Source organism: Amblyomma mixtum, chromosome 1 (assembly GCF_055824585.1).
Source record: "Amblyomma mixtum isolate Tamu chromosome 1, ASM5582458v1, whole genome shotgun sequence".
Classification (NCBI taxonomy): Eukaryota; Metazoa; Arthropoda; class Arachnida; order Ixodida; family Ixodidae; genus Amblyomma; species Amblyomma mixtum.
Window position 1 is genome coordinate 135,097,648 of NC_143012.1, and position 15,645 is coordinate 135,113,292.

The 15,645-nt window shown below is 47.9% G+C and overlaps 1 protein-coding gene across 3 annotated transcripts in view; it reads right to left on the reverse strand.

Annotated features, from left to right (window-relative positions):
* LOC149367665 (alpha-crystallin B chain) overlaps positions 1–15,645 on the reverse strand; it is a 63,678-nt gene that overhangs the window by 17,077 nt on the left and 30,956 nt on the right. For 2 of the 3 annotated variants that reach the window (XM_089556651.1, XM_089556658.1), the window contains exon 4: positions 11,272–11,468. In XM_089556651.1, the coding sequence (XP_089412777.1) occupies positions 11,272–11,468 (197 nt within the window). Of the gene's footprint in view, positions 1–8,221; positions 11,469–15,645 lie in introns of those variants that run through there. The other variant, XM_089556667.1, reaches the window with a different exon arrangement.

Here is a 15,645-nt window from a genome sequence, read left to right on the forward strand (position 1 = left end):
TTCGACAGTGCGCATTCCAAACTTGTCAAGCGGGCAGTCGCAACTAGCGCACTTCATGCGTCACTAACAAAAAGTTGCGAGCACATGGCTGATTACAGCTTTGATAACCAGGTTGAACGCCTTCTTTTAGCTGGCTACTCACCTTTCCTCATAGCAGGCCTGTGCGAAGCCTTACTACAGAAAATGAAGCTAGGAGAGGGAAGGAGAGAGCCCAGGGAAAGGAAACGTGTTGCCGTAATTCCTTATATCCATAAGCTATCGCACAATGTTAAGAAGGTTGCAGCCAGGTACGATGTGAACGTTGTGTTTTCTGCCCCATGTAAGTTGGCAAGAGTGTGTCCGATGGTAAACCGGAAGAAGCGGGCGACCTGCTCAGTAAAACATTCCCGTCAGTACACCGAATGTCGATCCGCAGTTGTCTACCAGATTCCCCTCACTTGTGGAAAAGTATACATCGGCCAGACCGGACGCTGCTTCAATGACAGAGCAAGCGAACACTTCCTGAACGTAAAAAACAAGTCTGGGAGCCACTACATTGTAACCAACCCCGTCACGATTGTCGACCTATGTTTTCAGACACCAAGTTTCTGGCGACCGCAAGGAGCAGAATAGAAAGGGAGATTATTGAAGGTTTTTTGATTGAAAAGGCTGGGGACGAGTGCATCAGCAGCTCATCAGTCTGTTTACAGGAGAAAGAAAGGACCTTTCTTGAACGGACGCGATTCTTGCGTTTTAACTGCTAGACATCCTGACAAACGGTTTTTCCTGCATCTCACCTTGTTGTGTTTTATTTTGCGTTGTTTTGTTTGTTGACCTTATGCGGAACTTTGCTCCTCTGTCTTTTAAAGACTTTTAGTTGTTTTACCGTCTTCATTGCTTGGCCGGTGGTGGTTCATGTTTTTGTTCTTTCTTTTAGTTTCCCTTTTTAACGATTGTTACTTTTACCGTGTTATTTGTTGGTGTCGGTTTCTTGTTTTCGCTTTTAGCCTGCTGACTGTGCCTATTGCCTAGCAACTTTTACTTTTTTCATCGCCATTTTGCTCATGCTTTTCTCATGCTTTTACGCCTTCTCGCTCTCTTGAATGTTTTTTACGTAGCCCAAAGATTCCGCTTTGCTTTGAAGTACTCATTTTCTTGCCTATCTGAGCTGCAGTTGTCATTGGCTGTAGCTGGTCCATGCACATCTTTGTATCTGTTAGTCCCTTTATCATTAGCTTGGTAATGCTATAGTTTTTGATAGTGCATGCACGTTTTATGAGTTCTGTCGAGCTGTGTGATGACTCCCCAAACGTGTGAAGCGTTCCTTCGCTGTGTCTCGTGGCTGACAGTGCATCACGTGGTCAGGGAAATAGTATAAATCTGTGCTGGTTTTTCACGCAATAAAGAGTTGGTAGTCAGCGCCCGTCCTGTGTTTTTCGTGTTTCTTCTGTCCTTGTGCCGTAGCGCTGTTGTGAATCTGTTTATTTCATCCCCAAACCCGGCAAACCTATCGCACTCATCTCTCTCACATCCTGTCTCGGCAAGCAGTTCGAGAATGTCATCCTGGCCCGCCTGTAGACTTATCTGGATGACCACGACATGTTTCCGGACTCCATGTTCGGCTTTCATCCCCAATTGTACACCCTGGATGTCATGCTCCAGCTTTCCGAGGATGTCTTGCACCCCTCCCACCACAAACGCACTCGAGCTATCCTGGTGCTGGACCTCACCAAAGCATTCGACAATGTGTATCACACTGCCATTCTGGACGCTCTCTTCCCTCTATGTCGGATCCCCGGTCCATGCTTACATCACCGCTTTTCTCGCCCACCGCACAGCCAAAATCTCATACGGCCTACTTCCTTCTCCTTCTTTCTTCCTTGGCAACAAGGGTACCACCCAAGGTTCTGTCTTGTCCCCGCTTCTTTTCAACATAACCCTCTTCCCGTTGGCACGTGCTCTGCGCACTATTCCAGCTCTGTCTCATGCTTTCTACGCAGATGACATCACCCTCTGGGTGACCGCCGGCAATCTTGGCGATATGGAGACCACTCTCCAGGCGGGCGTGGACGCGGTGGTGACTCACGCTCGGGCTATCGGGTTGAGCTGCTCCCCATTCAACTCGGAGCTTTTGCTCCTTCTGCCTCGGGGGGTGGCCCCCATGTCGCCTTCTCCTCTCATCGTCTACCTAGACGGTACACCCATTCTTTTCTACCCTCCGCATCCTAGGACTATTCCTTCAGTATAATGGCGAGCACACCACCCTCATCACTAGACTCACAAACACTGTACACCAGACTATCCGCCTCATACGCCGCATTGCCAACCGTCACCACGGCATGCGCGAACATGACCTCCGCAGCTTGGTCTTTGTTATAAGCCGTTTCATCTATTCACTTATTCCTTTCTCGCACCGAGGAGGACAAAATCAACACCACCATTCGCCAGGCTTATAAGTCGGCCGCGCCAGGCGTATAAGTCGGCCCCATCCCTTCTCATATCTACCTCGACGGCTGGGCACCCCCCTGGAAAATCACTCACTCGAACCGTGAGTGATGGCCGCACGCTAGGGGCGGTGGTGCGCTCAGCCAAAAGGGTGAAAGCAGCCCCGCTTCCACGCTTTGGGGCACATCTGCGGAATGCCGCGTCCGGGCACGCGTCTTTACGCCGTTTTCAAACCACACCATCGTTAGCTCTGTGGAAGGGCGACCTGTTGCAGACATACAGCGGCACCGGCGAGCATGTGTTTCGAGCCGCCTTGAGATGGGTGTCTGTTTCTTTGATCTCTATACAGATAGCGGCAGACAGTGCACAGGGCATCTTGTTTTCGCCTTCGTTACGCCGGCCACCGATGAACTCTTCAGGAGGGAAGGACAAATCAGCCGTGTCCACCCCGCTTTGTCGGGCTGCTCAGGGGCAAGCGGGCGATGAGTTGGCGCTGCCGCTCGCTGTCTCCTCCGATCCACGGGAGAGCGCAGTTCGGTAGAAGCGCCACTTTCAGAATCTTCGGCAAAGGGGATTAGCTGCTTTTGTTCACGGCGACGCAGTCTCTAGAGGCGCCCCCACACCAGCGTTCCTTGCGTCTTCTCCGAAAACCAGCGCCTTTGGTCAACGCAGCCCGATGGCGCCTGCCTGGCTCGCCTGTCACCTCTGGCTGGGTCCCAAATCACAACAGCGCCCATGCACTTTGCGATGTCAGTGCATGGTAAAGAGACCCAGGTGGTCGACATTATCCGGAACTCTGTACTACTCCGTCCCCATAGCCTGAGTCGTTTTGGGGCTCTGATCCCCATAAAAACACACAAAACAAATTTTCCGACCGGAGTGGCGAGTGTCCCTTCCACTCGGAAGTCGCGCGGAAGTAAGCCCTTGCACGTGTGCGCGCCGCTGTGTTTGTGCTTCGGTGTTTTTAGTGGCCGGTTGTCAACGAAGCTGAAACAACCAAGACAGCGGACAAGAAAACGACGAGCGGCGAGCAATGTGTGTGCGGTTGCTCGACTGTGCGGATGCGCGAGCAAGATGGAGCGAGGTGTATGAAGCTGCGAGCGTGCACTTTTCTTGTAAATAAGTTTTCGTTGTATATATAGTCATCTTTCGTTTTCAACGTACGCGTCCAACCGTTTTTCCAATCAATGTGTATGATGAGTGTGCACCGAGAGCGTGTAATGAAGCACAGAAATGAATTTATCACCCACGTAATCACGCAATTCGCCCAGAAAAGTCCGAGGCGCCTACAGTTGCTGTTCAAGGAAGACTGACTGAGTGACTGCGTGTTTGTGACCATATTGTGCTGTGTGCTGGTCATCAATCCGGGTGAGTCGAGAACCCGTATGCAGCAAGACTGAGCACTCTTCTCCACGAAGTGACAGTATCTTTTTGCATTTTTTATTAATTTTGATTGTTTCTTCGTTGATAAACTCGGATGTATCTCTCCTAGCCACCCTTTAATTTGCTGTTTGTAATTTTTCTTTCATGTGTGTATTTAACTTATTTTTTATTTATATATAAATAAATAAATTTACTCCGCAAATAGTGCCTTTTTGCTACGAACATACCCCCCCCTCTCCGGCGCCAACAACCAATGAGGCCCCCCCCTGCAAAAAATTCTGCGGACGCCCTTGTGATTGCTACGGAATTTAGAACTGACAAATAGTATGTGTGTATATTTTTTTCTCGTGGCACACAATCGGCTTTTCACTACAGGTAGGTGTTTGTAGAGCTCGGGTTAAAAAGAGGGAAGCAGCTGCAAGAATTTAAAAGGCATATAGAACGCACTTCAATTTATTCTCTGAAAACACAAGCAATGAAATGCACCAATTCATTACGCAGTTATGACAACAAACAGGCCCCGTGGGCGATACTTTACTCTGTGACAATGCAACGAAAAGAGAGTACTTCAAAATTTCAACGACGATAACACAGTTTTAAACTAGCTTCGATAGCTTGCGCAGCTTTTGTGTTTTGTTTTCAGCATTCTATTTCAGCTGCTTGCAATACTGACGCATGCGTAGTGCTACGTAATAATGCGCGACTTGTGCCATTATGTCGACTTTATGCTAACTGCATGGAAATGACATCTGATTGTCTAGAATGTAGTCGACAGTTATGTCGTAGACATTCTTATCAGAAGCATGCTTCTGAAACTGTTTTTCTATTTCGTTTGAGAGAGAAAATATGGCAACATTTGCATGTAGCAGCCCGCCTCGTGTTTTCTGCAAAACTAAGGCTGCTTCAAGCCTGGTCACGTTTGCAAAAGCCGTTAGCCCAGTTTTGCACGCTGAGCAATCGGTGCATTTCAGCAGTTTCCTGCATAGAAACCCAGTCACATAATAAGTTATACAATCGGCTACACTACCTGAGTCGGGTTCGTTGTGAATAAAGTCCTCACATTCATTATTCTCTCTACAGGACCATCAAGTTTGGCCTTGAGCTCATTGATACGTGGCTCGTAAGGTTCTTTGAAGGCTAGAATCATGTCGGCCAGGTTTATCAGACGCGAGTCTTCATTGTCATGTACCGTCTTTGTCGAAAGTAACCAGGCTTCATGGTTTGCTTCTAGCTTGTATAGTTGAGCCCTTGTGGCTTTCCTAAAGACCAAAAGTTGTTGGAAGGTAAGAAGACCCCCAGCCCTTCCCTTTAACTGGCGTTTGAGCTCCAGGGAAGCTGTAAGGGTTCCACTGTACGAGCTAGAAGCAAACCATGCAGCCTGGTTAATTTTGATAAAGGCGGTACCTGGCAGTTACCATATTTTGGAGGTTTAAACAAGCTGTACACAGAAAGCATGCTGTACAGCAGCAAGAAAGTTGGTAGACACGGGTGCTCATTTTGCCCACCTGCTTGGCGGTTAATACCGAATAATTTTTCGAGCACATCTTGGCTAAACTTCGCAGTTAAAACATACTTGAAATGACATTTCTCCAACAGGTACTTGGAAAGTTGCATGCTTGAGAGAATAGTCACTCTTAAGCCCTCGGCAGTTGAATTTGACAGAACATCTCTGTCTTCACGTTTTTTTCCCATTCATTGAGCCAATTCAGAAAAGATTCCAGAACAACAAAATCTTGACTGTGCAGTTTTAACCCTTCCTTTTGATGTTTCCGATTCAATGCATCGAATAAATTTCTCATTTTCACAGTAAAATCAACAGTGCCCTTGACATAATCTATACCTGGCGTACCTCTTTTGGAATAGAACTCTAGCCCATTGGCAACGCTGAGGCTGAACAGCAGTGTTGCTGGTTTCACCCGCATCTTTTCAGTATTTGTTGGGTTTAGATGTGAGTATGAGAGTTTAGGACAAACCCTCAATTTGCCTTCATGCTTAGTGTCTGCAACGTATAGCGTGTCACAGTGTGACCAGAAAACGCGGGTTAACACAAAGCACTTTTTCCCCATTTCTCTTGCCTTCAAAGAGACGACTTGACTACATGCATGAAGGAGATAATCCTTGGCAACCAAACACCACCACACAAGTGAAATCATCGCGAACAAAGCAAGACACAAGCGTGAAAAGCAAGCGAAAAAGTAGCACGCTACGAACACAGCGCAAGGCGCCAAGCCCCCTCGGCCCTAACGCCATCTGGTGGCGTGGGAGGGAAATGGGTACTGAATTTCCTTTCCGGCCGCCGTGTGGACGGCGCAGTGAGCGTAAGGCGCCAAGCCCCCTCGGCCCTAACGCCATCTGGTGGCGTGGGAGGGAAATGGGTACTGAATTTCCTCTCCGGCCGCCGTGTGGACGGCACGGTGAGCTCTATCACCTGAAATATTTCTTACACCGTGACCATGATATTACTTTGCACTACCGCCTCACTCGTCTCACTTTGCCCCCTGCGCACAAATCCCTTTCCCAGCACCACCAACGCATGGGGCGTCACCTACAGGCCCGCAACCCCCGCACGTCTTGCACTCCTCCACCCCGGAGCGTACTCGCCGGCCTGCCGCTTAAGTGCATGGGCGTCCGGATGGGGGGGGGGGGGGGCGGGGGGGGGGAAGAGGGGACGGCTGCACGCCCCTGGAAATTTGGACAATAACTTTTTTTTGCTCGAGCTAAAATGTTGATTGGCACACTCGGGTTCCTCCGTAGAAGCGCCATTCAGGATTGCGAGCAAACTTTGCACTCTGCACACTATGACGTAATCTTGCTGGTGATGGCACAGCAGTGAAAGAATGGCAGGCTAAAGATAGCAAACAATTATGAGAGGACCGCTCGAGGTTTTCTATCTTGAACTTCGAGATCTATGCAGTATTATCGCGAGAACTTCCGCTTTCTCATAAATTGCCAGCTAAATTTAGGAAAAAGTCTAGACCGCCTTGAGGGATAGCTGAAGCTGGGGAGACGTGTCAGGGTTTCAAGTGAAAAAGAGAGTGTCTTAGGGATTTAGAACATAAGTGAAGGACCAGGCGGTTTTAGTGTGATAGCATTAGGAGAGCCATGCAGACGAAATCTGTCCAACAGTGTCTGTGTGAAGCCTCCACTGTTCCCGAGCAACCTCAAGGTCACAGGCTTTGGACAAACACCGGCGAAATATGAGATCGGGGGTTTTAGTGGTTTACGGTTTATGAGGTTTAACGTCCCAAAGCAACTAAGGCTATGAGAGACGCCGTAGTGGAGGGCTCCGGAAATTTCGACCACCTGGGGTTCTTTAACGTGCGCTGACATCGCACAGTACACGGGCCTCTAGAATTTCTCCTCCAAATAAATTCCAGCCACCGCGGCCGGGATCGAACCCGCGTCTTTCGGGTCAGCAGCAGAGCACCATAACCGCTGAGCCACCGCGGCGGCCGGGGGTTTTAGTGTTAGCGCACTAAAACACATTCCCACTATACATCTACCCATTTCGAAAGGCACAGAAGGGTTTTAGCTCATTGTCACCAGAGCCGGCGCGCTTGATGCGTTAGCTTGCTCGAGCAGATAATGCCGCAATCATGTTAAAGTATCAGCAGCACTTAATCACGTGGATTGTTGGGCTAGTTGGTGCATGATCACTTAAAACCAGCATCACAGAAGAAACAGCCGCAAGGAAGACCTTGTCTTTGTCTGTGTGTTTCTTCTATGCTGCTGGTTTCAAGTTATCAGCAGCAGACCATTATTAGTTAGCAGATTCTTGCTTTCAAGATGAGTACTGTATCTGCGTAAATATTGTTTTCTCAAATGCACCTCATATGTTGTTGTTTTTGGCGGAACACCTACAGCGAACTCAGCCACAATGCTTACAAGCTGCTAGAAGAAGCCAGCTTAAGATGACCTTGGCAAAGTCTGGCATGCATGAGCAAAAGGATGTGGCTACTAATGTGAGGAAAATTTCACAAGCACTTGTTAAGTACTGTCTTGCAAATAAATGCTGAGGACAAGAAAGACTAATCGTTCACGCACAGCCCTCGGCCATGGTTCCTCTAAACAGTCTGAGCTCGCGTTATAATCAATTTCTTTCAGTTTCCCAACATTCTCAGAAATTCCCCCTCTTGCATTTATTAGCAAAATACAGTAAGTTAATTGCATTCCGATTGTTCTTTCACTGAGACTGTGGCTGCTAGAACACAATTCAATGCAAATTGTTTAGATCCGCGATTTTTCCCTACATAAAAGCTGCAGTCCGCGATTGCAAATGCGAGTTTCAGTGAAGCTGTATGCCTGCTTCAACAGCAATGCGGTTCATGCCCACGAATACCGAGATAAAACGACCATCCTCTCCCAACCAATGCCAGCAGCCCAAAATGCTGCTCAGCAGTCACATGCACACAGCTCAACGGGGCAACAGCACAGGCTGCACTTTATTCGGCCATCGCACAGATACACCGCGCCCAAGCAGAACGTGTCCGAGGGCAGAGGAAAATAGTGCACCTCTGCAAGAGAAACACATCCTTCCCACAGAGGAAAAAAGAAGACTACGCACAAACAAAACTATGGTCCCTCCAATGAGCTCTACAAAAAGGTGCCACCCACACACAAATAACGACAGCCACAATGACGACACACCACTGGTCTCAGAGGCTGCCTTTGTACCACCCTCCATGAAGGCCACCAATGTTCACCTATTTTTCACACTCATTCCTTGGCTAAATGATCTGTCATTTGCAGTGGAACTCGTACTTATCATTCTGCTAATAGGAACCTAAACTCTATGCTTTAATGTCCACATCTCTCATAGGTATGTAAAGCGCATGTCTCAAACGGCACGTACATTCTAAATGAGTACTGTAGTTTGAAATGTGTTTTCTCTTCTCCATATAGTCGGCCCTCTTACGGCACTGGTTCTTTTTTGTTTAGTCTCTTTGCACACAATGCGCATGGATTTCTTTAGTTTTTGTACAGAGTATCATTTGCTTCGAGGATTACAGGCACGTCCTTTTAGTTGCGTGTTTTCACCTCTGTAATGTGCACAAGACATTATAATACATGGATCGCCATGTGTTATTCGCCTACAACTGCTGAATAACTCACAGGTGAATTTCTTGTGATGCTGTTTTTTCAACTGAACAAGCGCTGCAATGTGTAAGCTGCACTTAGGTCATGAGGCATGAAAGAAACTGAAACATGCACCAAAACAGTGTCAAGAAGAAATTCAATTATAAATCATTTAACAGTCGTAAGTATAGCACGTCATTTAAAAGAAGAAAGCGTGCAAGTAAAAATTCCGTGTCTATACTCTTTTAATCTAATGCATACTATGCCCTCTATATATTTTTTTTATATTTCCCCACCTGCAATAATGCTCTGGTGTGGGCACTGTAGGTACTGTATAAATAAAGAATAAAAATGGCCTAAAGACATGCTTCAACCACAATGTGCCCCTTGCAAGCAGTTGCTCTTCTCATCTGGCAGGAGCAAAAATGTTCCCCGAAGCAGGGCATGGGAATGAAACTCACACAGAGTGAGTGCAGCCCTGTGCTGTGACCGGTGTGCTGACACATCCCAAGTCACACATCGCTGGCAACGAGGGAGCACTTCCTGTTGATAAATGCACAGCTGATGCCACAACAAGGTTGCCAATAGGTGCTCAGCAGAATACGACAAGCTTAGCTGTCTGCATTGGAGACTGAGAGCACATTATGAAGCATACGAGGCCTCTAAGCAATCTGCAGCAGCAGCAAACTGTGGCAGTACACTGCACCAGGGCTGCTTCCGTGGAAGCAGGGACTGCACATGATGCGCAAATCTTCCAGGGGAACAACTGAGAGGGTGTACCAAACAATGTGCGTGCTGCTTGGGCCTGGTACACCTGCTGGTGTTGCCGCACACCCCTTTGCCCAGCAGGAGCACAGCCAAGTCTGAGCTCAACTGCCAGCTCAAAGGCACAACGCTCACACCCGGCCCGCTCAAATAAACTTTGCGACCAGCAAAGGATGCGTGCACAGTTCAGCCCTTCAAAGCAGATGTACGAACTGCAGCTGTCGCACATGTTGCCATCTCAGAAGAAGTCGTAGAACAAAATAAGGATGCCATGGCAACGCTCCACAAAATGGTGTGTTAATCACATGCCCCCCCACTTGCACGTACACAACACACTTGCACAAAAAACACCCCAACACAACCACCGTCATTGACCGCTCACGGTCCTCTACAAAAATAGGTGCTCTCTACACCAGTGGGCCTACTCATCTACTGGTGCACGGCCCCAATGTCTTGGGCTACATTACGTGCAGCAAGAATGGGAGCGTGGCATGAGCTAGGTTATGCACTGGGAAAGGCTTCTGGAAGATCAAATTCACAGGCACAATGAAAAACACCCCAGTGAAAAAGCTGACACCTTAAAAACAGCAAAAAAAAGGCTAATATTGAGTTCTCCAAGCAAGCCTACCCCAAATAATTTCCTCCCCTTTCCCAGAGCCTACCCCTCTAGCAGCACCACATCTACTACTGAAGCAAGCCGCCCCCTTTCACTAGGCACAAGTGAAGCTGCACATGCAAAACTAGCCCAACAGCCCAACATGGCTGCCACTCCATTGTCTCCCAGCTGCCAGGCACTGTGTGCTCTCACATAAACAAAAAGCCGGCAAAACTGCACCGGTTTACCATTCAGTAGATGACCCCTGCCTTTCTGCATCAACTCCCATGAAGAGAGATGCAGCAACAAGGGCACCTTGCACAGAGGCACTGTTTTTCCCGTGCAGTGAAGGGCTTCCCAACATACCATCCAAGGTCTGGCTGACCCCCCCTTCCAAAGAGGGCAAGCAGAATTGCAGGCACTGCTTAAGCCTGACATGAAGCCACTGTGTACCAACAGATCCCTATAAGTGGTTTAGAAAACCAGCACATAGTGTTGCTGCCCATCCTTCACATTTCCATCACGTGGGATGCACAGAAAATCGGTAACAACGCAAATCACATCATCATACCACACACTGCATCTACCTACAGTGGCTGTTGTTGCCTTCAAGTTGCGCACACAGTCTAGAGGGTGCCGGAGTCTAAAATAAATAAAAACAATAAACAGAGAGGAACAGCACAGAAGCAACCAAGACGTGCATGCGAGATACAGCCAATCGCGACAAAGTGAAACTTGGGACATACAGTGCAGCATCATCACGAGCCTCGACACTCCAAGGCATCAACGCATGGTGGGATACAACTTAGGGAAACAGCAGCTGGCAACAACAACCCACGGCCTGCAGGGGACGTTGCGTAACCAGTCAGAGCTGTAAACTAGGCCAACACTTTACTCAGCTGAACAAACCAGACATCGAAATTTCTTCCCTTTGCAGTTAGCTTTTTGCACACTATGCGGAAGTGGTACACTGCAGACTTAAGTTGTACCCGACCATGGCGTTGCAGCAGCCCTGCCTGTGCGCTCACTTCTTGTCAATGGGGATGTTGCGCTCCTTGTTGGGGGCCTCGATGGCCGGCAGCGGGGCCTCTATTGTGAGCACCCCATCCTTGGACAGCTGGGACTTGATCTGCTCCGGGTTGGTGCCCTTGGGGAGCAGGAACTCCCGATTGTACTCCCGGTACACCGAACGGTTCTCGGACTTCTCCTCGTGCTTGGCGTGAACCTGTCAGGCACACCACACCACAGGTCAACCCATGTGATCCAGCTCATACGCCAGCTTTCCTATCACTCAAGCACCAGTGTGCGAAACAGTGGGCTGCACTTTATAAGTGTTACTGCGACAACGAGGCAAGGCTCAATGCTGCTGACGATGCTTTCAACCATTGTTGAGAGTCAGCATAGTAAATGACGAACAAGGCTTGACCAGGTTCCGCCTCATCCCATCTTGGTGCACATGAACATGACACTGAAGCAGTGCTCAATCCCCAATGGGTCAGTTGTGACTGAACAAGGCATTATTTCAAGGCAACTCAATGTCTCAATGTTGGGCACATTGCAGGCATTATGCAGGGAAAGACTACGAAGACCTGTCCATTTCCTCCCGACAAAAAATTTGCCACATACTATTTGGAAAGTAGGTGCGAAAGAGATCAAGCTCGCGCATATCGTCAACAATTCGAGACGCTTGGAGAAAAGTTCCCGCATTGGCAACAGAGAGTGCGTAAACTCAATCATGCTGAGTGATCCCTTCTCCACTTCACTCGCACGCGGCAGCGCCAGGTCAGAAAGAAGGCTAGTTTTTTGGAAGCCGCTCTCCACGCCTGACCAACGGCGAATCGTGCCTCGGCGGGAGGATGGGCTGTAATTATGCTGCAATTACGAGCAGATGAGGTGCGCCCTATACAGGGAGAACATGTACTGCTGTCAACCAGCCCATGCCATAGTTTAAGGGGGGAAGAGGGTCTTAGAAATATATTTTTATTAATGAAGTCACAACTGTGAAATCTTCAGGAGACATGCATTTTTGCATGCTGATTCCAAATACGTAATTTAATTTTATGTACAACAAGTCCTTGTGCGCTTATGCAATATGTTAGGTTACTTTTGCCGAGGGTTTGAAAGAAACTCTACTACAGGGAAGTTGTTAGACTACATGCCATTGGTTTCTCTTGACATCAAGCTATGCAATAAGGGTAAAATTATCATCCTGCCTGTTATAGAAGGTGGGTTATAGGATTTTGAAATCATCAGTTTCTTCCTGTTTGTGCAGTGGCAAATTCAAAACCCTGTAACTCAACTTCTATGATGGGCAGGATAATAATTTTGCCCTTATTGCATAGTTTGATGTCAAGAGCAAGTTTCCTGCAGCAAAATTTATTGTAAGCTCTTGGCAAAGAAATTACATAACATATTATATAAGGACTTGTTTTAGTACACAAAATTAAATTACATATTTGGAATTAGCATGCAAAGATACATCTTTCTTGACGATTCCATTATTGTGGCTTCATTAACAAAAATTTTTTTTTCCAAGACCAGCTTCCCCCCTAAAGCTTCGGAGAAGTGCTCCTGCACGACTCCCAGGCTGACACCACTCTCCCAGCCATGGACCAGCGAGGCAGTGCATGCCAGACTTCGTGGTGGCCCTGCCATGATCATCGGACTACTGTCGCAGTGCCCGGTGCAAAAATTGTGTTGTGTGCAGTTTGTTTCTCTAGCGCATTAGGGCACTTAGGGTGCACGACCTCTTTTGTATTGTAGCCTCTCTCCAGTGTCACTTGCATGTGTTGCATTGTTTTGTAGATCACTTTGTATGTGTTCCTACAAGTGACTGGAAATTGCTCTGTATCGTCTCTTTGGTACACAGAGTTTGTTCAGTTTGCGAACCTTTGACACCGACCCAAGCTCTCGCTTGCAACCAGCAAAAGCTGGGCACCAAACGATCACCCCCCTTTACCACTGGGTAGTTCGTTCCTGGCTAAGCTTGTCAAGCCGAGTCGGGGACATCTCCTTAGAGGCAGCTACCCCATCTGCTACGGGTGTCGGGGAGCGCACGCAACAGATGCACACAGGTGACACCTCCCGAGCACTGAGAGAGGCAAACACTAACGGAGCCACAGGCAAGAGCTGACGCAGGGATTGTCCAGAGCATGGCCTGCTGGTCTAGCTTGTCGAAATGCTTCTGCCAAGCTTACTCACTGTTCAGATCCAGGAATTCCTGCTTTCATCTAGTGCTTGAGCAACTGGCACGGATTTCGCACTCAGCAAGGAGCTGCGTAAAATAACGCACACTGCCTGTGGCTCTGAATTAGGAACCGATTACGAGACACTGCAAAGATTTTGTGTGCTCATCATACGCATCCACCATTTCGGGGTATCGGCATTTGCCGCCTTCAATGACCACAGGATAAATCAGGTTCCGTCACTTATTTTGGTGCTGCCAACTGAATCCTAGCCCCAAGCTGGACTCCAGCAAGCTTGCATTAGTCCAACATGCTTTCATGCTACTCTAATAAGAACTGTCACCAGTTCCCCACACAATTTTGCTGGCTTAACTCTGCAGAAGTGTTGCCCACTTTGTGACTGTTCCTGTAAAGAACCATTTTGCCAATTTTGGGCACCACGAAAGAAAACAACAACTCGTGGAATGTTTATGTCTAGTGTTTCTTTATCTGCCCAAATCTTTGAGAGATATTTTGGCTGTGTCTGGTTTCCAAGGTGAGCCATCATGCAGAGTAAGGAAAAGGCTCACAATTCAACCATGGAAAAGTGTCAGGCAGCGCCCGAGATCAGGCCGGAACGGCCGCTTGAGCTGTCACTAGGTGCCCGACCAAGGACTGTAAAGGGTCGGTTATCCATGCAAAACCTAGGGCAGCAGCCTCACAAAGTTAGCTTGCAATCACTTTCAGACCAACTTAAAAACGAAGCTTCAAAAATGGACTGAAAGTGACTGAAAGTGGGTCTCCACATCAGTACACAGGCTCCTTCCCAAAATACCATGCTCATTATTGGCCTCAACATTAGCCCCACACAGATATTCTTCTTGACCTGTCCGAGGATATCCATGCACACTGCGTCTATTTATACTCCCGTTGCAGCCCATTACTTCACAAACGTAAACAAAACCTACACCAACCATGTTCTGTCCCCATGTGAATGCACTGCAACATAAAGGGTTATGAACACAGGAGCGTGAACGCAGCTGCTCATGCGGAAAGCACGACTACGGAAAGCACTAGTTTTCTGCACAGCATAACAATTTTGAGCCCAAAAATTGGCCCTTGAATCTGGAAAGAAAAGTGCAGCCCTCATTTGCATTCATGTGGTACTTGCACGATTGTAAGTTGACCTATTTTTATTTCCATTTGAAAACCCACAGTGCGAGTGTTGACTTACAATCAAACCAAAGCATTGCAACATAAATAAAGGTGAGAGAAACGAGATGTCAGGGATGCCACAGCATGCTTGCAATTTTATGCTCGCTCTATGGCTCTACCTGGTAGCATTCGGCTATCTTGCATGCTTGTGTGAAAGGATTTTTTTTTTTTTTTTTTTGCTTTCAGCTGTGCACTTGGCGCTTAAGGGTGTGTCCATAGTTGATGGAAAGGCCAGTGTTCCCTTTGCAGCGGCACCGCCACTCGGACTGGAAAAGTTTCAGCAGAGTGTTAGTAGCCGATGGAAGAGCCGACGTCACTCACACATAGTTCCTGTTTGGCTCTGTTTGACGACTGCTGGCCACATTTTACCATTTTACTATTTTGGTGCCTAATTGCGTTTCTACGCACAGCATGCCAAATAAATATCAGCTGTTAGTTCAGCACTGTGTTGTCCGTTTCTTTCCTTCCTCTGCTCTCTTCTTAGGCCTTGCGCTGTTTCAATTATATCATAACATTTTACCAGTTTTTAATGTAGTGCTTCGTCAATCATCATTGGTCCTCTGGCTGTCATTGTTTCCACCGAAGAAACAACCGCGTGCCGGGCCGTAAGTTTGATGTCGCGGAAAGGGTGACACAGGCAGGTATGGCAGTGGCAGCAGGGCAAAATTTACAGCTGCTCCAAGCAGTGTCATGGTTTGGTTGTTTACGTACACGATTTCACGGGACAACGGCGTGGTTTTGCTTGCAAAGTGGGCGATTTCAGTGGACAACAACATCAGAATGACGTGCCGTGGGACAACGATGACAACAGCAGCGGTAGTGAGGACGATGGCGCCAGTGTGGATGGGTAGTCCAGTGACTAATACATCTTCGTTTTGGAATGTGCCCACGGGCACGCAGTTTATTTTTTTACTTCCTGACATGCGACATGGGGGGGGGGTCAACTTACAATCATGGAAATAGCATCCACCCGAGTGTAGCCATACGGCCAGCAAGGAAAGGTATGCAGCTTCTGCCAAAACA